The sequence below is a fragment of the Salmo trutta genome, chromosome 8 (assembly GCF_901001165.1).
Source record: "Salmo trutta chromosome 8, fSalTru1.1, whole genome shotgun sequence".
Lineage (NCBI taxonomy): Eukaryota > Metazoa > Chordata > Actinopteri > Salmoniformes > Salmonidae > Salmo > Salmo trutta.
Window position 1 is genome coordinate 28,502,496 of NC_042964.1, and position 26,429 is coordinate 28,528,924.

Sequence of the window (26,429 nt, forward strand, 5' to 3'; positions counted from 1 at the left end):
CTATGAAATAGACTTCATACCTAACGCCACTACAATAGTGGAAGACACCGTGACTTGTAGAAAACTACTACAGACTCCCTTGACACCAATTCTGACTGACCTCCAGGCATTGACCTGAAAATTACCTGACTACGTCAGACTCATTCTGAACAAGTTGTAATCTGCCCGGATACTTGGTTTTCTTCCCTTGACATGCGCGCTTGTGTAAGCATAAGCGCACATGCACAACGGAACATCCAATTAGGATTTATGCTAGGACCACTTAAGGGCCCAAGCAATATACCAGCCTTAGTAAAGTTGAACATTTACTTCTAGGCCTTTGACTCTACAGCACTCACCAGTTTTCTTCCCAGAAGTCCATAGGTCATCCCTGTAGACTGCCCAAAACTAGTGCATTACAGCTGTAGACTTATCATATAGTTATCAACTTAGGATAGCGCCTAAGCAACACACCAAGTAGGAAAAACCCTAGATATGGCATTAGAGACAATGCCATGATAATCATTTTGCCAGAACATTGGACGTATATAGAATACAGTCCAATTAGATGATTTTTTTATTTTTTTTTGTGTGAGAACTATATTTTGTATATTTTTGTTTTGTTTATGCTTTCATTCCTTTTCGGTTCAGTTCCTTTGACACATAGGAAGTGATAGAGCCATAAACAAAGTCCCCATACAACCATCACTTAGTGCCGCAACGCCGCTCATTGGGGAATGAATGTAATCATATATATTTCATGAGTGTGTGTGCGTTGTTAACATCTGCCTAAGTTACTGCCCAGATCTTCCAGTCTGGACGACGGGTCCGGAACGGCGACCCCAAATCCGGACACCCACAACCTATCCTTGTGGCGGCATGCCCGCTGTCAGAGAGACTACCAAGGTAAACCACCAGAGGGGGGGACCGCGACGGCGATCAACAACCAGGACATCCCCTGGCCCTCCCTGGGGTACTTTACAGCTTCCAGGGAACCTACCAAGGTACGCCACTAGAGGAGACCGCATCGGCGATCACCAACCGGACCTCAACTGCCCATCCTTGTGGTGGACGGCTCCGCTTTCAGAGAGCCTACCAAGTTCAACCACCAGAGAGGACTGCAACGATGATCTACCAATGGGACGTCACGTGGTCATGATTTTATGTTGATTTGTAACTTGCAGGATAAACAAGATCCAAACCACCAGGGGGGGTATGTCATGACGTTGGCCTCTTTGGGTACAGGAAGGACAGTTGACCCCCTCCCCTTTGTACCATCACCCAACCTACCTTCCCCCCCAACCCAGGGTTGTAAAAATTCCAAGAGGAGAATCTACTACAACATGTTTCATAGAGAGACAAAGGAAATTCTTCCAACTCATAGAATTGGAGAACCTAGCGACATGTGTGTTCTGGAGAAGATATGGAAGATTGATGAAGACTCCAGCTACGAACTGATCCGCTTGGTACAATTTTGTGATACTCAGAAGAGACAATATAGCCATATTACCCTAAAACGGTCTACATGATAGCCTCAGCGATGAGACTGAATCCACATGGGTGTATACAATGTATTATTAAGGATAAAGCTATTTGTAATACATTGAGATGCTATGTACTGATGTTAATGTGATAGAATTATATTTCTGTAACCAAGTCTAGCTCAGTCATAGGCACGCCCCCAGGGACACATACAGGACCAGGCGTCATTTGACAAGCCTGTTCTCTGGGTACTATAAAAGACCCCCTGATTTACATTTCTACAGACCAGGCCTACACTCCATCGTGAGTTTGGCCCAGAGGTTTGACCAGCCAAGTACTCTACTGAAAGTGAACTATACCACGTGGTTAACTTTTACTATCGAGACCGACAGAATAAGAACAAGTCTTTGATATTAATTATTAGTCTGCAGCTAAGTAAATTATATCATCGAACGCGAAGACCAACCACATCCATTCTATGACGACATTCATGAATGTCGCTCTGACAGATCCATTCTAACCGAGAGAGAGAGAGAACGCTGACAAACTCTCCATCAGAACAAAACTCTCCAACAAGAATCCCGACGACACATGAGCGTAAATATATATTGATTGCAAACGTTCCCGAATGAGTGAGCCTTCAATTGTCAATTGTTAATATTAATGAACTCTGTGTAACTTCTCAGCTTACCGTTTTATGACCCATTGTCTAACAGACCAGCCATGCTTGTTAGCCAGTAGGGCCCATTCCCCTACCAATCCTGTGTGACGATAATTACTGTTTGTATGTTTTCTGTTAATTACTTAGTGTAGTAAATAAATGATTTTAAGACAATTGATGTATGGATGATTTTAGTAAAGACTGGGTTCGTGCAGATAACCAAGAATTTACAACTTTCATGATGAGACTGAAACAACATACGGGTTAAGATTGACTGCTATCGGTGTAAAATATTACTAAGTATTTTAAGAGTTTATTCAGAGGATAACAGCTCTATAAACGTTCTTCTGTGGTGCCCCGACTTTCTAGTTAATTACATTTACATGATTAGCTTAATCAGGTAATATTAATTACAGAGAAATAATTTTATAAGTTAGCATGTCATATGACTTAATCCGGCATAGCCAAAGACACGACACCTGTGACCCTTGCATTAAACGCCCACCACAGGACTCATAAACAGGTGTTGGAACAGCTGTAACATAGTTCCCGGACAGGGTATGTCGTGGAGTTATGGATCCCTCCCATTAGAGAGAGGGAGAGGAACGACAAAGGTCTTGATTAACGTCTACTGCAATGGTAGTAAAAATCACACTTACTGAGCTCTGCGATGCTTCCCACACGTGTAGCCAGTAGGGACTGTTCCAGGTTGCGGAGTTCGGCCTGATTGTTGGCATTGCCCTTGCCACCCTTCCCAGAGCGCCGCTGGTCCCGGTGCAGGGTCAGATTGTCCGGCAAGCTCAGCACACCTGGTGAGGGCACATGACAGAGGTTAGAGGTCAGGGGTGAGTACACAAAACAAGGTATTGAATTGTTCTTTGTCAGGGTTGACGGTTCTTTACTGCTGTGATGGTTGTGCAGAACCATACTGTTATTTCCCTCTCCACCATGACATGAAATGCTGCACTGTTAAAAAGTTCCTGTAATTTTACAGTACACTACAGGTTGCAGTGAAAGTATGGTAAACAACAAGTTCTAGAATTTTGTGTATTTGTGCCAACCATCAGTGGAAGTATTGTACCAGTTTAAGTGGTAGATGGTTATGTTGTCAAAGGTTGAGCAGCTCTTTGAACACTGAGTTCTACAATCTTTGTAAGAGCATGTGTATTTGTTGAGAGCTGCACTGGGCGAGAAGACCAATTGCTATGCCTTGTAGCTACAGGAGAAGAAAGAGCCACAGGGAAGGTTGGATCACCTGATAGGAGGGAGAAAGATCAAACCAGACTGTGTGCTTAACTATAAATCGCAATATGGTGGCAGTGGATAAGGCAGCCATGCAATCGGAAAACCACCAAGTGGTATAAGAAGATATTTTTCCATCTGATCGACACTGCTGTCCTCAATGACCACATAGTCCACTGCCAGCTTTATAGTGAGATGATTACTGAACACGGGTTTTTGTTATTGGACATAAAGTTCCCATACAATTCAAATATAGTTCCAGTATGCAATTATACTGACAATCTCACCCACCTCCCCACTCCTTCATCCTCAAGGGTTAGGGTTAGCCTAAATGCTAAATAATTCAAATTCTAGCCATGACCAGCGCAGCTTCAATGTATACAACACAAGCCAATACGTATTTGATGCCATTAGCATTGTTTTACAGAACTAATGAAAATATGTAGCTACATAAGCGCAATTGAGTATAACACCATAAAGGGTATTAAATTGCATCACGTGTCTGCGGTTATGAAGGGATATACACAGAATACATTATGCTCCACACATAAATATGGTGTTACAGTAGAAATTACACATCATGACACAGGCACTTTGATAGGAACGCACAGAGCAAATATTAGTAAGGAAAACAATGTTTATTTATTAGGGATCAGCAATAGCTGCTCCCAATACAGCAGCTACTCTTCCTGGGGTCCAAACACATTATGGCACTACATTACACAAAACGTATGATACCACTATACAACAATATTACAATGTACGTGTGTGTAGAGTGCGTGTGCATATGCGTGTGTCTGCACCTTTGTGTATGTCTCTTCACAGTCCCCATTGCTCCATATGGTGTATTTTTGCCAGTTTATAATTTATTTTATGCATTTCCATTGCTTGCATCAATTACCTGATGTGGAATATAGTTCCATGTAGTCATGGCTCTATGTAGTGCCGTGCGCCTCCCATAGTCTGTTTTGGACTTGGGGATTGTGAAGAGACCTCTGGTGGCATGTCTTGTGGGGTATGCATGGGTGTCCGAGCTGTGTGCTAGTAGTTTAATCCTTGTGTAATTTTCGGGTCTGTGGGACCCATTTTCAATGTTTGCTAAAAGAAAAATTATACAATTAATACTTTTTCAACATGAGACTCATTGGTCGAGGCTCATTTTCTGTGAGGAACATGTAAAAGAACACATTTGCGCCACCCTAAACATATATATTATGTATGTGGTGTTCAGGTCCACTGGACCCAAGGGTAATAAGTGTGCGCATGTGTGAAAACAAGTAAAAATTAAACAAAAAGGTTTGCTGTGTCTTCACTCCGTTTTCCTCCTCCCTGGGCCTGCTGATTCAACATAACACCAAGAACCTGTGTGTGTCCCGCATCTTTACCCTTTGTAGTGTTTGAAACTACACAATATCTTGCAGGAACCTGCACAATGTTATTACAATAGATTATTTCCATACATTGTAAAAATTTCTATTTTCTCACACTCTTCCCCAGCCAGGTGCAAATTGGGGGAGGGACACAACACATACAGTTGAAGTCGGAAGTTTACATACACTTAGGTTGGTGTCATTAAAACTCGTTTTTCAACCACTCCACACATTTCTTGTCAACAAAATATAGTTCTGGCAAGTCGGTTAGGACATCTACTTTGTGCATGACACAAGTACATTTTCCAACAATTGTGTACAGACAGATTATTTCACTGTATCAAAATTCCAGTGGGTCAGAAGTTTGCATACACTAAATTGAATGTGCCTTTAAACAGCTTGGAAAATTCCAGAAAATAATGTAAATGGCTTTAGAAGCTTCTGATAGGCTAATTGACATCATTTGAGTCAATTTGAGGTGTACCTGTGGATGTATTTCAAGGCCTAGTTTCAAACATAGTGCCTCTTTGCTTGACATCATGGGAAAATGAAAAGAAACAGCCAAGACCTCAGAGAAATTGTAGACCTCCAAGTCTGGTTCATCATTGGGAGCAATTTCCAAACGCCTGAAGGTACCACGTTCATCTGTACAAACAATAGTACGCAAGTATAAACACCATGGGACCACACAGCCATCATACCACTCAGGAAGGAGTCGTGTTCTGTCTCCTAGAGATGAACGTACTTTGGTGCAAAAAGTGTAAATCAATCCCAGAATAACAGCAAAGGACCTTGTGAAGATGCTGGAGGAAACAGTACAAAAGTATCTATATCCACAGTAAAACGAGTCCTATATCGACATAACCTGAAAGGCCGCTCAGCAAGGAAGAAGCCACTGCTCCAAAACCGCCATAAAAAAGCCAGACTATGGTTTGCAACTTGGACAAAGATCTGACTTTTTGGAGAAGTGTACTCTGGTCTGATGAAACAAAAATAGAACTGTTCGCCCATAGTTATGTTTGGAGGGAAAAGGGGGAAGCTTGCAAGCTGAAGAACACCATCCCAACTGTGAAGCATGGAGGTGGCAGCATCATGTTGTGGGGTGCTTTGCTGCAGGAGGGACTGGTGCACTTCACAAAATAGATGGCATCATGAGGTAGCAAAATTATGTGGATATATTGAAGCAACATCTCAAGACATCGGTCAGGAAGTTAAAGCTTGGTCGCAAATGGGTCTTCCAAATGCAATGACACAAGCATACTTCCAAAGTTGTTGTTAAGCCATTGTGGCAAAATGGCTTAAGGACAAGAAAGTCAAGGTATTGGAGTGGCCATCACAAAGCCCTGACCTCAATTCCATAGAAAATTTGTGGGCAGAACTGAAAAAGCGTGTGAGCAAGGAAGCCTACAAACCTGACTCAGTTACAGCAGCTCTGTGAGGAGTAATGGGCCAAAATTCACCCAACTTATTTGTAGGAAGCTTGTGGAAGGCTACCCAAAACGTTTAAACCCAATGCTACCAAATACTAATTGAGTGTATGTAAACTTCTGACCCACAGGGAATGTGATGAAAGAAATAAAAACTGAAATAAATAATTCTCTACTATTATTCTGACATTTCACGTTCTTAAAATAAAGTGGTGATCCTAATTGACCTAAGACATTATTATGATTAAATGTCAGGAATGGTGAAAAACTGTGTTTAAATGTATTTGGCTAAGATGTATGTAAACTTCAGACAATGTGGGACAAGTGGGTGGACCGCCTTCCCCTAAATATCTTAGCATGTGTGACTCCTTACCACACTCAATGATTATGGCAAAAATAATCTCTGCTCAGAGGGCCTTAGAAATATTTTTTGCAGAGAGAGAAGGAGCGTCTTCCACTTTGAAAGATGAAGAATTTTCGTAATATGAGGATCACGTCTGTCAATTTAGAGTTGGACAGTGAGTTGGAAGAAGAGGATGAGATTGACCCTCAGCCAAAACCAGGACCGACCAGCCAGTCAGCAACCAGCTCATCAGCAGCCTGCAGAAGGAGAAATATTGATGTCCAAAAATTGTGAAATTGAAGGGTCTTCATGTCCAAGGAATGAGCCATCCCGCATGGCTGCCAATGTGATAAGGATGCAACCAGAGCTGACACGGATGGCGGTTACTCATGTCCAGGACATAGTCTTCTTTTGAACTGTTCATCCCAGACACCATCCAGAAAATCATTCTGGACTGCACTAATTTGGAGGGAAGCTGTGGTTTTGGAGAGAGATGGAAGGAGACTCATTTACATGCATACTTGTGTCCTTACCCTTGCTGGTGTTTTCAGATCCCTGTGGGATGCGGAAACTGGTAGAGAACTTTTATGTGCAACAATTTCTCTGGAAAACTTCCACATTATTTCCAGGATTATCCGCTTCCATAACCGAGACAGCAGACTAGCTCGGCGGCAGAGAGACAAGCTAGCTGCAGTCAGGTCAATGTGGGACAAGTGCGTGGACCGCCTTCCCCTATTTTACAAACCTGGGCCCAACGTTACTTTTGATGAGCAGCTTATGCCATTTAGGGGCCGCTGGCCCCTTCAGGCAGTACATACCGTCTAAACCCGCAAAATATGGAATCAAGATCTGGGCTCCCTCTGCTGTTTAATCATATGAGTGGAACTTGCAAGTGTATAAGGGTAAGTCTGATAGAGGAGCCCCTGAGAAGAAACTAGGGATGCGGGTTGTCCTGGATGTGACACAGGGACTCCGTGGCCACAACATCACATGCAATAACTTTTGTTTTTACTTCGCACAAGCTGGGACAGGAGCTCCTCAAGAGGATGCTGACGATGGTAAGAACAGTACAAAAACAAGCCAGAGCTCTCACTTCAGCTGTTGAATACACGGAACAGGCCTGTCAATTCCTCAAAGTTTGTGTTCATGGCCGACACGTCCAATGTGCCAAAGAAAGGCAAAAATGTGGTACTCATGAGTACGCTGAATAGGGTCACTTTAGCCCGGCAAGTGCGGGGCACTGGGCACTGTGAAGGCACACTGGTGACACAGTGCATAGAGCTGGCGCAGGATATCCTGGACCGAGGATGCGTACTGGAGACCAGGAGCGCTGAGCCGGCACAACCCGTCCTGGCTGAATGCTCATGTTAGCCCGGCAAATGCGGGGCGCAGGCAACGAGCGCACCGGGCTGTGAATGCGCACCGGAGATACGGTGCGCATCAACGCATAACACGGTGCCTGACTGGTCACACGCTCCCCACGGTAAGCACGGGGAGTTGGCTCAGGTCTCAACCCTGACTCTGCCAATCTCCCCGTGTGCCCCCCCCCTCCATTTTTTGGGGAGCTGCCTCTCGGGCTTCCGTCGTCGCCGTTCCTCCCTCGCTGCGTCCACCTGTTCCCATGGGAGGCGATCCCTTCTGGCCTGGATCTCCTCCCACGTCCAGGATCCTTTGCCGTCCAGGATGTCCTCCCATGTCCAACTCGTCTTCCCCGTAGGCGCACGCTGCTTGGTCTTTTTGTGGTGGGATCTTCTGTCACGTTCACTGTCTTCAAACTCCCGATCATGAATAAAGCAAGGCGCAGCGTGCATGGAATTGCACATATTTTTAATGAAGATGAAACTCACCAAGCAACAAAACAGAAAAAAACGTGATGTTCTGGGCTGCTCACAGGCAGCTACACAAAAACAAGATCCCACAATCACAGGTGGGAAAAGGCTGCCAGATCCCCAATCAGAGACAATGATAGACAGCTGCCTCTGATTGGGAATCATACCCGGCCAACAAAGAAATAGAACTCAGAATGCCCACCCCACATCACACCCTGACCTAACCAAATAGAGAAATAAAACGGCTCTAAGGTCAGGGCGTGACATTATGGTTGTATTGTTTAAAAACCCAATAATGTTGTGGGTCCATCAGACCCGCAAACATTGGATGAAAAAAACCAACATGAACACCACACAAGGGTTAAACAGACAGCTCGGTACATTCAGCTTGTCAACACTTCTTACAAAAACAAGTAGTGATGACATCAATCTTTTCCACTCTGAGCCATGAGAGATTGACATGCATATCATTAATGTTAGCTCTCCGTGCTGCCTTTTTCTGAGCAAACTGCAATTTTCCTAAATCTCTCTTTGTGGCACCTGACCACACCACTGAACCGTAGTCTAGGTGTGACAAAACTAGGGTCTGTATTATATTGTTTACTATATATTATATTATTTACTATATTGTTGATAAGAATGCACAGCAGCGCTTTATTATGGACAGACTTTTCCCCATTTTAGCTACTTTTGTATCAATATGTTTTGACGATGACAGTTTACAATCCAGGGTTACTCCAAGCAGTTTAGTCACCTCAACTTTCTCAATTGCCACATTATTCATTATGAGATGTAGTTGAGGTTTAGGGTTTAGTGAATGATTTGTCACAATTACAATGTTTTTAGTTTTGGAAATATTCAGGACTAACTTATTCCTTGCCACCCATTCTGAAACTAACTGCAGCTCTTTGTTAAGTGTTGCAGTCATTTTAGTTGCTGTAGTAGCTGACAAGGATAGTGTTGAGTCTCACTGAAGTCTGATAAAAATATTATGGGGGTTATCAATTTCTTTAAAAAAAAAAAAAAAAAATCTGTCATTTGTGTAGTGTCGCCGTTTGTTACTGGCATGTCATGCCTAAATTTGCTAATCTTGCCAGTTTCTGCTTCTTTTTATTCAGTTTAGTCACATGATTTCTCAATTTGCAGTACGTTTGCCAATCGGTTGTGGAGCCAGACGTATTTGTCATTCCTTTTGCTCATCCCTCTCAACCATACAATTTTTCAATTCCTCATCAATCTAAGGGGATTTAACCGTTTTTACAATCATTTTATTAATGGGTGCATGCTTATTAGTAACTGGAATAATCAATTCCATACATTTGTCAAGTGCAATGTCTGGTTGCTCCTCATTACACACCACAGACCGCCAAATATACCTCAACATAGGAATAACTACAAAAGATATTGTATGACCTTGCATACACTATATAAGGCCCAGCCTTTGACCCTTACTTTTCCTAGATATAGCTACTATATTGTGATCACTACATCTGATGGATTGGGATACATTAGTAAAGCATTAGTTCAGATGTGAACAATACATGTTGATTTTCATTCCTGTGCCGTTTATAACTTTCCTGGTTGGTTGACCTGAACCAGGTTGCAGGCACTGGTCACAGTTTTTAGCTTTTTCTTGAGTGGCAACTTGATGAAAGCCAGTCTATTTAAATCACCCAGAAAATATACCTCTGTTGATATCACATACATTATCAGGCATTTTACTGATGTTATCCAGATACTGACTGACTTAACACATTTAAACGTGTTAACCCTCACAAGGCTGCAGGCCCAGACGGCATTCCCGGCCGCATCCTCAGAGCATGCGCAGACCAGCTGGCTGGTGTGTTTACAGACATATTCAATTAATCCTTATCCCAGTCTGCTGTCCCCACATGCTTCAAGAGGGCCACCATTGTTCCTGTTCCCAAGAAAGCTAAGGTAACTGAGCTAACTGACTACCGCCCTGTAGCACTCACTTCTGTCATCATGAAGTGCTTTGAGAGACTAGTTAACCTGTTGGGGATAGGGGGCAGCATTTGCACGGCCGGATAAAAAACGTACCCGATTTATTCTGGTTACTACTCCTGCCCAGTAACTAGAATATGCATATAATTGTTTGATTTGGATAGAAAACACCCTAAAGTTTCTAAAACTGTGAATGGTGTCTGTGAGTATAACAGAACTCATTTGGCAGGCCAAAACCTGAGAACAGGAAGCGCTCTCTCTGACTTTTTCTTGGCCTTCTTGATCATCTCTAACCAAAACAGGGGATCTCTGGCATAACGTGACATTTTCTAACGCTCCCATAGGCTCTCAGAAGGCACCAGAACGATTAATGGTGGCTTTGCAGGCCATGGCTGAAAAACATTAGCGCATTTAGTAAGTGGTCGATCTGAGGACAATGAGACTGGAGGCGCATGCACGAGCCGACACCATGTTTACTTTCTCTCTCTTTGAACGAAAACAACGACTCCCGATCGGAATATTATCGCTTTTTTACGAGAAAAATAGCATAAAAATTTATTTTAAACAGCGTTTGACATGCTTCGAAGTACGGTAATGGAATATTTTGTCACGAAACACGTCGGGCGCGTCACCCTTCTTTACCCTTCGGATAGTGTCTTGAACGCACGAACAAAACGGCACTATTTGGATATAATTATGGATTATTTTGAACCAAACCAACATTTGTTATTGAATTAGAAGTCCTGGGAGTGCATTCTGACAAAGAACAGCAAAGGTAATCAAACTTTTCTAATAGTAAATCGGAGTTTGGTGAGTACCACACTTGGTGGGTGTCAAAATAGCTAGCCTGTGATGGCCGGGCTATCTACTCAGAATATTGCAAAATGTGCTTTCGCCGAAAAGCTATTTTAACCTCTTACATCTAGACGTTCCGCTAGCGGAACACCTGCTCCAATATCCAATGATGGGCGTGGCGCGAAATACAAACTCCTCTAAAATCCGAAAACTTCAATTTTTCAAACATATGACTATTTTACAGCATTTTAAAGACAAGACTCTCGTTAATCTAACCACACTGTCCGATTTCAAAAAGGCTTTACAGCGAAAGCAAAACATTAGATTATGTCAGCAGAGTACCCAGCCAGAAATAATCAGACACCCATTTTTCAAGCTAGCATATAATGTCACAAAAAACAAAACCACATCTAAATGCAGCACTAACCTTTGATGATCTTCATCAGATGACAACCCTAGGACATTATGTTATACAATGCATGCATGTTTTGTTCAATCAAGTTCATATTTATATCAAAAACCAGCTTTTTTACATTAGCATGTGATGTTCAGAACTAGCATACCCCCCGCAAACTTCTGGTGAATTTACTAAATTACTCACGATAAACGTTCACAAAAAACATAACAATTATTTTAAGAATTATAGATACAGAACTCCTCTATGCACTCGATATGTCCGATTTTAAAATAGCTTTTCGGTGAAAGCACATTTTGCAATATTCTCAGTCGATAGCCCGGCATCACAGGGCTAGCTATTTAGACACCCAGCAAGTTTAGCCTTCACCAAACTCCGATTTACTATTAGAAAAGTTTGATTACCTTTGGTGTTCATTAGAATGCACTCCCAGGACTTCTACTTCAATAACAAACGTTGGTTTGGTCAAAAATAATCCATAGTTATATCCAAACTGCGGCGTTTTGTTCGTGCGTTCAAGACACTATCCGAAGTGTAGATAAGGGTCACGAGCATGGCGCATTTCGTAACAAAAGATTTCTAAATATTCCATTACTGTACTTCGAAGCATGTCAACCGCTGTTTAAAATCAATTTTTATGCCACTTTTCTCATAAAAAAGCGATAATATTCCAACCGGCAAAGCGTGTATACGTACAAAGAGAGAGAAAATAAAAGCATGCTATCTCCTCGTGCACGAGCCTGAGTCTCATAGTACTGTTACTGGCCACTATCCAAACGCGCTAATGTTTTTCAGCCAGAGCCTGCAAAGCCACGATTCAGCTTTTTGCCGCCTTCTGAGATCCCAATGGGAGCCGTAGGAAGTGTCACGTAACAGCAGAGATCCTCTGTAATGGATAGAGATAATCAAGAAGGGCAAGAAATGGTCAGACAGGGTACTTCCTGTACAGAATCTTCTCAGGTTTTGGCCTGCCAAATGAGTTCTGTTATACTCACAGACACCATTCAAACAGTTTTAGAAACTTCAGAGTGTTTTCTATCCAAAGCTAATAATTATATGCATATTCTCGTTTCTGGGAAAGTGTAGTAACCAGTTTAAATCAGGTACGTTTTTTTATCCGGCCGTGCAAATACTGCCCCCTAGCCCAGACAGGTTAACACCTGCTAACCATGTGTATGTGAGGAATACATTTGATTTGATTTGATAGCACTTGGTGGTATATAGCAGCTTCCCACAAGAATGGACTTTAGATGAGGCAGATGAACCTGTAGCCATATATATCATATTTCAACAGTATCTAACATGAGATCCTCTCTAAGCTTTACAGGAATGTGGTTCTAAATACAAACTGCAACACCTCCACCATTGGCGGTCCTGTCTTTTCTATAGATGTTATAACCATGTACTGCTATCACTCTATCAAAGGTATTATCTAAGTGAGTTTCAGAGAGTCAGAATATTAATGTTATTTGTTACAAGCCAATTCTTAATTTCATGAACCTTGTTTCTTAAGCTACAAATTTTTTGCACTTTTCTGGGATTCTTGATTGTTTTCATTGCTTTACTGGGAAGCTTAGCAGAAGTAGATATGCTCTTGTTATTTATGTTAGTGCAGGGTGAGCTGCATACAGTGGATTTCCTACTAGGTCACACCACCTCAGTGCTAAGAGTTTAACCCAGGTTCATAGGCACATGATTATTGTATACAATAGCTGTAGGATCAGCAGAGGCATTCAGGGCAGCTAGAGGGACATCAATTAGGTTACTTACATTGTGTCTACCAACGCTGCTGGTATAATGTACATTTTCTGAAGAATTATGACAACTCAGCGACACAATGGTAGAGATTAATTTAGCTGGGCTTTGGTCGTTGATAAGTCAGTCTCAACGTAGCCTTATAATGCTGTGAAAGGATACAGGAACCAACATTATTAATGTGGATCCCATCCTACTTATAAAATGTTTTGTTTCCAAAAGGGATTGAAATTGTTAACAGAAGTTACACCCATTGAGCTGCGATCCAGTTTTCCCAAAACAAAGTGTAGTAGATACAGCACCTACAGCGCTGGAACTGTTCATTTACTTCTCCAGACAGAGGTCTCCATTGAAAAACTCATCTGGGACTAACTTTGTTAGCTTGATGGCTATCAGTTTAGCTAGCCAGATAACCTTATCGGCTCTCTCAAGCAGAATTCTGGGACAAGAAATAGCGGTCTTAGCAATTTGCTAATGCTAACTGCGTCGCAGAATCCATGCAAAAACAAGTAAAGTATTTATATTTAAAACGAGTGTCTCCGGCTTACAGTGTTCAGCAGTGCACTCTGATGACGTCATGAAGGCAATGCAGGCACCAACTGGAAAATGCTATAGTGGGACACCATCAGGTTAGTGAACATTACAGAGATCAGCCACAGTAAGTTACTTGGAATGTTAATTGCTAAATTGTAATTACTTTGCCACTATGGCCTATTTATTGCCTTACCTCCATACTTAATTTGCGCACACTGTATACAGATTTTTCTATTGTGTTATTGACTGTACGTTTGTTTGTCCCATGTGTAACTCTGTGTTGTTGTTTTGTCACACTGCTTTGCTTTATCTTGGCCAGGTCGCAGTTGTAAATGAGAACTTAAATAAAGGTGAAATAAAAAAGAGGCGTCACTACAGTCCCTGGTTCGAATCCAGGCTGTATCACATCCGGCCGTGTTTGGGAGTCCCATAGGGCAGTGCACAATTGAGTGCACAATTGGACCAGCGTCGTCTGGGTTTGGCCGGGGTAGGCCGTCATTGTAAATAAGAATTTGTTCTTAACTGACTTGCGCATGTGACAAATAAAGTTTGATTTGAACTGCCATTAAGTTACTGGAAAATGCAAAGGAACCTCTTAACAGTGCAGCTTTTGACTGTCACAAGTACTTACAAATTATTGTATAACAGGAATTGGACAAATGAGGTGCTCAACCCTCAACAACATAATGATAAAAACACTTAGACTGGTTCTTTACTTCCACTAGTGGTTGGCACATATACAACACATTTTGGACCATGCCCCAAAATATGCTTATGAGCGGCGCATGCACATTACCCCCACCTATACAGAATGTCCCCGAGGGAATGTACAGTGCATTCGGAAAGTATTCAGACACCTTGACTTTATCCACATTGTTACATTAGAGCCTTGTTCTAAAATTGATGAGGAAAAAAAACATTCAGACAATACCGCATAATGACAAAGTGAAAACAGGTTTTTAGAAATGTTTGCAAATGTATAAAAAAAACCCAGATACCTTATTTAGATAAGTATTCCGATTATTTGCTATAAGACTCGAAATTGAGCTCGGCTGCATCTTGTTTCCATTGATCATGCTTAAGATGTTTATAAAACTTGAATGGAGTACACCTGTAGTAAATGAAATTGATTGGACATGATTTGAAAAGGCACATACCTGTCTACATAAAGGTCCCACAGTTGACAGTGCATGTCAGAGCAAAAACCAAGCCATGAGGTCGAAGTAATTGTCCATAGAGCTCCGAGACAGGATTGTGTCAAGGCACAGATCTGGGGAAGTGTACCAAAACATTCTGCAGCATTGAAGGTCCCTAAGAACACAGTGGCCTCTGTCATGACTCTCTCTCTCCTTGGTGAGGATCAAAGGTGCCAGATCAGCTCGGCACATGGCTGACAGAGCCAGAGAGGCGATAGGGGGGAGTTGGGATGGTTTTATGACAGCCGGTTGTAAACTTTCTCTCTCTTGCCTTGCAGTACTGAGAAGGTAAAAATCCCTTTGTTACCGAGAGACTTGTGCCGCCCAAAACTTAATCAAACATTGGACACTGGGACAATATATTTGAACATCCGAATGTTGGGAAAAATGAGAGATGCAATATGGAAAATGTATATCTATTTTGTGATGTCATTAAAATGATCAGAAAGGTGTTGTCACGTCCTGACCAGTAAAAGGGGTTGTTTGTTATTGTAGTTTGGTCAGGAGGTGGCAGAGGGTGTTTGTTTAGTGTGTTTCGGGGGTTTTGGGCAATGTTCTATGTTAGTATATTTCTATGTCTGTGTCTATTTAGTCTATTTCTATGTTCAGTTTTTTTTGGTTTGGCCTTCAATTAGAAGCAGCTGTTCTTCGTTGCTTTTAATTGGAGGCCATATTTAACTAAGGGGTTTTTGTCACTGTGTTTGTGGTTAGTTGTTTCTCCGTATAGTCATTTGTCCTTGCGGGACTGTTTTTCGTCGTTGTTTTGTTGAAGTGTTTTGTTTAGTTTAGTTTCTTTAATAAGTAAGAAGATGAGCATACACATTCCCGGATGCGTTTTGGTCTACTCCATACGACGAACGTGACAGGCGTTATAATGGAAACATTAACTTTAAGAGCTTTCACACTGTATATATCAGGTTTAGATCTAAATGTTGTAAAATATATATGATTAAATATGAGAATACTCTTGTGAAGATAGCAATGTGATTTTAGCCTTCTAAATGAGAATTGTCTTTCATGCAAACTTGTGCCCACTCAGTAGCCACGCCCAAGTGAGCGCAGAGTTCGTGTCAACATGGCGGAACGCCCTCCAAGGCCAGAGTGCTTTAAAGGACTAGCTAATGAAATTTACATTAGACCAGAGAACGTGAGGCCGTGGCCCACACATTGAAATTATTAAAACAACAAGAACAAGACAGCGTGGAGAGGTGGCTACACTGCTGAAAATGGTAAGACCCTCATACTCTCAACCTGAGTGAAGGTAAAGACTAGACCTGAACATTCAGTCTGCAGTGGTGCATGAAAAGTAGTTTAGGACATTTGACCAAAGACGAGGTGGAAGAACAGATCCCTCTGAACACTGTGTGGTACACCTGAAGTATATATTCTAATAAACACTCAAACTAAAGAGGCCTACAACTAAGGACATTGTGACCTCTGTTGGACAACCAGAGACTTACATCAAACTACTCCCCATAGACGGATCGAGTGGTTTTAAACAGAGAGACGACAGAGAAAGACATCTACACGTAAATATATGTTGCATTTCTAATCCGAATGAGCGGTTGTTAGGGTGCTAAGTATTCTGGTTACGTTGAGTGTAGTTTCCAAATGTATGTACAGTGGTTCATCCTTTAACCTGTTAGGGTATAGGGGGCAGTATTTTCACGGCTGGATAAAAAAATGTACCCGATTTAATCTGGTTACTAATCCTACCCAGTAACTACAATATGCATATACTTATTATATATGGATAGAAAACACCCTAAAGTTTCAAACTGTTTGAATGGTGTCTGAGTATAACAGAACTCATTTGGCAGGCAAAACCCTGAGACAGATTCTGACAGGAAGTGGATACCTGATGTGTTGAATTGACTTTAAGCCTATACCATTGAAAAACAAAGGGGGTGAGGAATGTTTTGGCACTTCCTATTGCTTCCACAAGATGTCCCCAGCCTTTTTCAAAGTGTTTTGAGTCTTCTACAGTGAGATCTGACCGAATAAGAGCCTTGGAACTGTGATGTCCCATTAGACACCTTGCGCGCGAGTTGATGGTGGGTACTCTCATTCCGAAACGTTTTAAAAGAGAACCCAATGGTCCGCCTTGAATTTTATTCATGTTCTGGTTAAAAAAGGCCCTAATGATTTATGCGATACAACGTTTGACATGTTTGAACGAACGTAAATATATTTTTTCCGTTCGTGATGTGAAGTGAAGTCCGGCTGGCTTAGATCATGTGCTAACAACACGGAGGTTTTTGGACATAAATGATGAGCTTTTTTGAACAAAACTACATTCGTTATGGACCTGGGATTCTTTGGAAATGACATCTGATGAAGAGAATCAAAGGTAATGGATTATTTACATAGTATTTTCGATTTTAGATCTCTCCAACATGGCGGTTAGTCTGTATCGCAATGCGTATTTTTCTGGGCGCAGTGCTCAGATTATTGCAAAGTGTGATTTCCCAGTAAGGTTAATTTTAAATCTGGCAAGTCCATTGCGTTCAAGAGATGTAAATCTATAATTCTTTGAATGACAATATAATATTTTACCAATGTTTTCTAATATTAATTAATTATTTTGTTGTCATGACTTGACTGCCGGTATTGGAGGGAAACGATTTCCTGAACATCAACGCCATAGTAAAACGCTGTTTTTAGATATAAATATGAACCTGATAGAACTAAAAATGCATGCATTGTCTAACATAATGTCCTAGGAGTGTCATCTGATGGAGATTGTAAAAGGTTAGTGCATAATTTTAGCTGATTTTATGGTTTTGGTGACGCCTGTCTTTGAATCGACAATGCATTACACACAGCTATTATCAATGTACTCTCCTAACATAACCTAACTTTATGCTTTCCCCGTAAAACCTTTTTGAAATCGGACAACGTGGTTAGATTAAGGAGATGTTTATCTTTCAAAGGCTGTAAGTTAGTTGTATGTTTGAGAAATTTGAATTTTGACATTTATTTGGTTTCAAATTTGCTGCTCTTGAAATGCACCTGCTGTTGATAGGGTGCGCCACGGGTGGCACGCTAACGTCCCACATAGCCCCAAGAAGTTTTAACCTCTATGGGACCGGCGGGACGAATTCGTCCCACCTACGTAACAGCCAGTGTAATCCTATGGCGCGATTTTCAAAACGTTTGAAATGCTATTACTTCAATTTCTCAAACATATGACTATTTTACAGCTATTTAAAGACAAGACTCTCGTTAATCGAACCACACTGTCCGATTTCAAAAAGGCTTTACAACGAAAGCAAAACATTAGATTATGTCAGCAGAGTACACAGCCAGAAATAATCAGACACCCATTTTTCAAGCTAGCATATAATGTCACAAAAACCCAAACCACAGCTAAATGCAGCACTAACCTTTGATGATCTTCATCAGATGACACACCTAGGACATTATGTTATACAATACATGCATGTCTGTTCAATCAAGTTCATATTTATATCAAAAAACAGCTTTTTACATTAGCATGTGACGTTCAGAAAAAGCATACCCCCCGCAAACTTCCGGGGAATTTACTAACAATTTACTAAATTACTCACGATAAACGTTCACAAAAAGCATAACAATTATTTTAAGAATTATAGATACAGAACTCCTCTATGCACTCTATGTCCGATTTTAAAATAGCTTTTTGGTGAAAGCACATTTTGCAATATTCTAAGTAGATAGCCCGGCATCACAGGGCTAGCTATTTAGACACCCAGCAAGTTTAGCCTTCACCAAACTCTGATTTACTATTAGAAAAGTTTGATTACCTTTGGTGTTCTTCGTCAGAATGCACTCCCAGGACTTCTACTTCAATAACAAATGTTGGTTTGGTCCCAAATAATCCATCGTTATGTTCCATCAGCGACGTTTTGTTCGTGCGTTCTAGACACTATCAGAATGGTAAATCACGGTCGTGCGCATGGCGCAGAACGTGACAAAAAAATTCTAAATATTCCATTACCGTACTTCGAAGCATGTCAACCGCTGTTTAAATATATGTTGCATTTCTAATCCGAATGAGCGGTTGTTAGGGTGCTAAGTGTTCTGGTTACGTTGAGTGTAGTTTCCAAATGTATGTACAGTGGTTCGTCCTTTAACTGCTTCCACTTGTGTTATTTCATTATCAGGCTATACAGAAAATAACCACCCACAAAATACAAGTGAAAACAAACCCAACTAAATATGGCCTCCAATTAAAGACAACGACAACCAGCTGCCTCTAATTGGAGGTCATTGCCAAAAACCCAACACAGAAATAGAAAACTAGATAAAAACATAGAAATAGATAACATAGAACATATACCAAAAACACCGAAACACACAAAACAAACACCCTCTGCCACGCCCTGACCAAACAACAATGACAAAAAAACCCTTTTACTGGTCAGGACGTGACAGTTGCTGCAAAGATGACTGCAAGAGCACAGCGCAGAATGTTCAATGAGGTTAAGAAGAATCCTTGAGTGTCAGCTAAAGACTTACAGAAATCTCTGGATCATGCTAACATCTCTGTTGACGAGTCTACGATAGGTAAAATATTAGACAAGTACGGTATTCATGGGAGGACACCACGGAAGAAGCCACTGCTGTCCAAAAGAAACATTGCTGCATGTCTGAAGTTTGCAAAAGTGCACCCGGATGTTCCACTGCACTACTGGCAAAATATTCAGTGGACAGATGAAACTATAGTTGAGTTGTTTTGAAGGAACACAGCACACCAACATCAAAACCTCATCCCAACTGTAAAGTTTGTTGAAGGAGCATCATGGTTTGGGACTGCTTTGCTGCCTCAGGGCCTGGACAGCTTACTATCAGATAGAAAAATGAATTCCAAGTTTATCAAGACATTTTGCAGGAGATTGTAAAGCTATCTGTCCGCCAATTGAAGCTCAACAGAAGTTGGGTGGTGCAACAGGTCAACAAGCCAAAACACAGAAGTAAATCAACAACAGAATGGCTTCAACAGAAGAAAATATGCCTTCTGGAGTGGCCCAGTCAGAGTCCTGACCTCAACCCAATTTGGGATGCTGTGGCATGACCTTAAGAAAGCAGGCATCCCAAGAATATTGCTGAACTGAAACAGTTTTGTAAAGAGGAATGGTACAAAATTCCTCCTTCCTCTTGTGCAGGTCTGATCCGCAACTACAGAACACGTTTGGTTGAGGTTATTGCTGCCAAAGTAGTGTCAACCAGTTATTAAATCCAAGGGTTCAAATAATTTTCCCACCCTGCACTGTGAATGTTTACACGGTGTGTTCAATAATGACATGAAAACATATCATTGTTTGTGTGTTATTAGTTTAAGGAGACTGTTTTTGTCTATTGTTGTGACCTAGATGAAGATCAGATCACATGACCAGTTTATGCAGAAATCCAGGTAATTCCAAAGGGTTCACATACTTTTTCTTGCCACTGTATGTGACAGTTGTCATCCGACATCAAACTTGTCATTAGAAAAAGTATAAACACAAAAACGACAAGCAGCCTTGTGGTCCAAAATAACATAACTGGCATATTTTAACACCAATAAACCCATCTGTTTAAAAATCTAATTTAGTATATGTCAATCTAGCAAACCAGGCAACTAAAAGCAACTTTCTAAATATTTTGGTTAATTTCTAGCTTGTTAGCTAGCTAACGTTAACTTCTCTAGGGTAGGGGGCAGTATTTTGACGTCCGGATAAAAGGCATGCCCAAATTAAACTGCCTGCTACTCAGACTCAGAAGGTAGGGTATTCATATTATTAGTAGATTTGGATAGAACACACTCTGAAGTTTCTAAAACTGTTTGAATGATGTCTGTGAGTATAACAGAACTCATATGGCAGGCAAAAACCTGAGAAGAATCCAAGCAGGAAGTTGAAAATCTGAGCCTTGAAGTTTTTTTAATTGATTCCCTATTCAAACTACAGAGACTTAGAGGTCATTTTGCAGTTCCTAAGGCTTCCACTAGATGTCAACAGTCTTTAGAACGTTGTTACAGGTTTCTACTGTGACCTGGAAGGGAATGACAGTCATTTCAACCAGCGCGAAGTCCTTCCTTTTTCCTTTCTGAAGACAAAGGATTTGTCCGGTTGGAATATTATCGAAGATGTATGATAAAAACATCCTAAAGATTGATGCTATACTTCATTTCACATGTTTCTACAAACTGTAGTATATCTATTTGGACTTTTCGTCTCAACAAAATGCGCAAGCATGTCGCATTTGGATAACTCGACTGAACACGCGAACAAAATGGAGGTATTTGGACATAAATATGGAGTTTAGCGAACAAAACAAACATTTCTTGTGGAAGTGGGAGTCCTCGCAGTGCATTCCGACGAAGATCAGCGAAGGTAAGTGAAGATTTATAATACTAGTTCTGACTTTTTTTGACTCCAGAACTTGGTGGGTAACTGTATAGCTTGCTTTGATGGCTGAGCTCTGTACTCAGAATAATGAAAAATCTGCTTTCGTCGTAAAGCTATTTTGAAATCTGACACAGCGGTTGCATTAACCTGTCTGGGGTATGTGGGACGATTTCGTCCCACCTACGTAACAGCTACTGATATTCCAGTGGCGCGATTTTTGAATCGTTAGAAATACTATTACTTCAATTTCTCAAACATATGACTATTTTACAGCTATTTAAAGACAAGAATCTCGTTAATCTAACCCCACTGTCCGATTTCAAAAAGGCTTTACAACGAAAGCAAAACATTAGATTATGTCAGCAGAGTGCCCAGCCAGAAAAAATCAGACAGCCATTTTTCAAGCTAGCATATCATGTCACATAAACCCAAACCACAGCTAAATGCAGCACTAACCTTTGATGATCTTCATCAGATGACACACCTAGGACATTGTGTTATACAATACATGCATGTCTGTTCAATCAAGTTCATATTTATATCAAAAAACAGCTTTTTGCATTAGCATGTGACGTTCAGAAAACGCATAACCCCCGGCAAACTTCCGTTGAATTTACTAACAGTTTGCTAAATTACTCACGATAAACGTTCACAAAAAGCATAACAATTATTTTAAGAATTATAGATGCATTACTCCTCTATGCACTCGATATGTCCGATTTTAAAATAGCTTTTCGGATGAAGCACATTTTGCAATAATCTAAGTACATAGCCCGGCATTACAGGGCTAGCTATTTAGATACCCACCCAGGTCAGCATCCACCAAAATCACATTTCCTATAAGAAAAATGTTCTTACCTTGCTTGTTCTTCATCAGAAAACACTGCCAGGACTTCTACTTAAATAACAAATGTTGGTTTGGTCCCAAATAATCCATCGTTATATCCAAACAGCGACGTTTTGTTCGTGAGTTCTAGAATGCTTCTTCCCGGTTTCGCGCATGGCGCATTGGCGTATCAAAAATGTCTAAATATTCCATTACCGTACTTCGAAGCATGTCAACCGCTGTTTAAAACCAATTTTTATGCCATTTATGTCGTAGAGAAGTGATAATATTCCGACCGGGAGTATGCATTGAGCCTAAACAGCCGAATAAAATTTCTCCTCAGAAGCGACTCATGCACGCGCATCATTCAAAGGTCCTCGGAGCATCCACTTACAAAAGGCGATAATATGTTTCAACCTGAGGCTCCCTCGTAAACCTTCAGTTATTTCGCGGGCTCTGAGAGCCTATTGGAGCCCTGGGAATTGTCACGTTACAGCTAAGATCCTTACTTTTCAATAAAAAGATGCAAGACGCACGACTCCTTGTCAGACAGGGTACTTCCTGCTTGAAACCTTGTCAGGTTTTTGCCTGCCATAGGAGTTCTGTTATACTCACAGACACCATTCAAACAGTTTTAGAAAATTCAGAGTGTTTTCTATCCAAACCTGAACAATAATATGCATATTCTAGCTTCTGAGTTGGTGTAGGATGCAGTTAAAAATGGGAACATATTTTTCCAAAATTCTCAATACTGCCCCCTAGCCCAGACAGGTTAAGGAGAGTGTATCTATAATTCTTTCAATAACTGTTGTAAAGTTTATCAACGTTTATGATGAGTATTTTTGTAAATTGATGTGATCGTTCACCGGATTTTTGGATGCAATACATTTTCTGAACATCACGCACCAATGTAAAATGGGGTTTTTGGATATAAATATGAACTTGATCGAACAAAACATGCATGTATTGTGTAACATCAAGTCCTATGAGTGCCATCTGATGAAGATCATCAACGGTTAGTGATTAATTTTAGCTGTATTTCTGGCTTTTGTGACGCCTCTCCTTGCTTGCAAAATGGCAGTGTGGTTTTTCTTGTTTACGTACTGTCCTAACATAATCTAATATTATGCTTTCGCCGTAAAGCCTTTTTGAAATAGGACAATGTGGTTGAATTAATGAGAATCTCATCTTTAAAATAGGATATTATAGTTGTATGTTTGAGAAATTTGAATTATGAGATTTTTGTCGTTTTGAATTTGGCGCCATGCTATTTCACTGGCTGTTGAATAGCGTGTCCCGCAGGTGGGACGGTCCACGTCCCGCAGGTGGGACGGTCCACGTCCCGTCCACGTCCCGCAGGTGGGACGGTCCACGTCCCGCAGGCGGGACATCCCACATACCCAAGAGAGGTTAACCTCTAGGGGCTATGTGGGACGCAAGCGTCCCACCCCTGGTACACCCTATCAACAACAGGTGAAATATCAAGAGCGCCAAATTTGAAAACAATTAAATGTCATAATTCAAATTTCTCAAACATACAACTATCTTACACCCTTTGAAAGATAAACATCTCCTTAATCTAACCACGTTGTCCGATTTCAAAAAGGCTTTACGGCGAAAGCATAAAGTTAGATTATGTTAGGAGAGTACATTGACAATAGCTGTGTGTAATGTTTTGTCAATTCAAAGACAGGCGTCACCAAAAGCAGAAAACCAGCTAAAATTATGCACTAACCTTTGACAATCTCCATCAGATGACACTCCTAGGACATTATGTTAGAACTAAAAATACATGTATTGTCTATCAAGTTCATATTTATATCCAAAAACAGCGTTTTACTATGGCGTTGATGTTCAGGAAATTGTTTCCCTCCAATAACCGCCAGTCAATCAGCACAACAAATTAAATAATTACTATTCGAAAACATTGGTAAAATATTATATTGTCATTCAAAGAATTATAGATTTACATCTCTTGAACGCAACCGGATTGCCAGATTTAAAAATAACCTTACTGGGAAATCACACTTTGCAATAATCTGAGCACTGCGTCCAGAAAAATACGCTTTGCGATACAGACTAACCGCCATGTTGCAGAGATCTAAAATCGAAAATACTATGTAAATAATCCATTACCTTTGATTCTCTTCATCAGATGTCACTTCCAGGAATCCCAGGTCCATAACGAATGTAGTTTTGTTCGAAAAAGCTCATAATTTATGTCCAAAAAGCTCCGTGTTGTTAGCACATGATCTATGCCTGCCGGACTTCACTTCATGAACGAGGAGAAAAAAAATATTTACGTTCGTTCAAACATGTCAAACGTTGTATAGCATAAATCATTAGTGCCTTTTTTAACCAGAACATGAATAATATTCAAGGCGGACGATTGCATTCTCTTTTAAAACGTATTGGAACGAGAGTACCCAACATGAACTCGCGCGCCAGAGTCTAATCGGCCACCACCGTTCCATGGCTCTTGTTCGGTCAGATCTCACAGTATAAGACTCAAAACACTTTGTAAAGACTGGTGACATCTAGTGGAAGCCATGGGAAGTGCTCCACGATTAATAAGCCCCTGTGTGTTTCAATGGCATAGGCTTAAAGGTAATTCAACACATCAGGTATCCACTTCCTGTCAGAATTTGTCTCAGGGTTTTGACTGCCATATGAGTTCTGTTATACTTACAGACACCATTCAAACAGTTTTAGAAAATTCAGAGTGTTTTCTATCCAAACCTGAACAATAATATGCATATTCTAGCTTCTGAGTTGGTGTAGGAGGCAGTTAAAAATGGGCACATATTTTTTTCAAAATTCTCAATACTGCCCCCTAGCCCTAAGAAGATTTATTAAGAAGCCTTTTGGACCTAGACTTGGTGCTCTGGTACCGCTTGCCGTGCAGTAGCAGAGAGGACAGTCTATGACTAGGGTGGCTGGAGTCGAACAATTTTTAGGGCCTTCCTCTGACACCGCCTGCTATAGACATTCTGGATGGCAGGAAGCTTGGCCCCAGTGATGTACTGGGCCGTACGCACTACCCTCTGTAGCACCATCCGGTTGGAGGCTGAGCAGTTACCGTAATGGGTGATGATGCAACCAGTCAAGATGTTCTCGATGGTGCAGCTGTATTACCTTCTGAGGACCCATGCCAATTATTTTCAGTCTCCTGAGGGGGAATAGGTATTGTTGTACCCTCTTCACAACTGTCTTAGTGTGTTTGGACCATGACAGTTTGTTGGTGATGTGGACACCAAAGAACTTCCCTTTGTAGTCTGTAATAAGCCATGCCACATCCGACCCGTCGGAGCCGGTGTAGTTGTTTCGATCTTAGTCCTGTAATGACCTATGCCTGTTGTTTCGTCGGCGGGCATAGCGGGATTTCTTATAAGCTTCCAGGTTAGAGTCCCGCTCCTTGAAAGACACAACTCTAACCTTTAGCTCAGTGCGAATGTTGCCTGTAATCCATGGCTTCTGGTTGGGGTATGTACGTAGGGTCACTGTGGGGACGATGTCATCAATGCACTTATTGATGAAGCCAGTGACTGATGTGGTGTACTCCTCTATGCCATCGGAAGAATCCCGGAACATATTCCAGTCTGTGCTAGCAAAACAGTCCTGCAGCCTAGCATCAGCGTCATCTGACCATTTTCTTATTGACCGAGTCACTGGTGCTTCCTGCTATAGTTTTTGATTGTAAGCATGAATCAGGAGGATAGAATTATGGTCAGATTTGCCAAATGGAGAGCGAGGGAGAGCTTTATACGTGTCTCTGTGTGTGGAGAAAGGTGGTCTAGAGTTTTTTTTTCCCCCCTCTGGTTGCATATTTAACATGCTGGTAGTAATGAGGTAAAACAGATTAAAGTTTCCCTGCATTAAAGTCCCTGGCCACTAGGATCCATCCGCCTCTGGGTAAGTGTTTTCCTGTTTGCTTATGGCCGTATACAGCTAATTGAGTGCAGTCTTAGTGCCATCATCGGTTTGTGGTGGTAAATAGACAGCTATGAAGAATATAGATGAAAACTCTTGGTAAATAGTCTGGTCTACAGCTTATCATGAGATACTCTATCTCAGGTGAGCAAAACCTCGAGACCACCTTAGATTTCATGCACCAGCTGTTGTTTACAAATATACATAGACCCCCACTCCTTGTCTTACCAGAGGCCGCTGTTCTATCCTGCCGAAAAAGCTTATATCCCACCAGCTTTAGGTTATTCATGATGTCGTTCAGCCACAACT

The 26,429-nt window shown here is 41.2% G+C and overlaps 1 protein-coding gene across 1 annotated transcript in view; it reads right to left on the reverse strand.

Moving 5' to 3' along the window:
* LOC115198634 (ankyrin repeat and BTB/POZ domain-containing protein BTBD11-A) overlaps positions 1 to 26,429 on the reverse strand; it is a 210,690-nt gene that overhangs the window by 126,793 nt on the left and 57,468 nt on the right. The window contains exon 2 of the mRNA XM_029760716.1: positions 2,782 to 2,931. Within this exon, the coding sequence (XP_029616576.1) occupies positions 2,782 to 2,931 (150 nt within the window). The remainder of the gene's footprint in view (positions 1 to 2,781; positions 2,932 to 26,429) is intronic.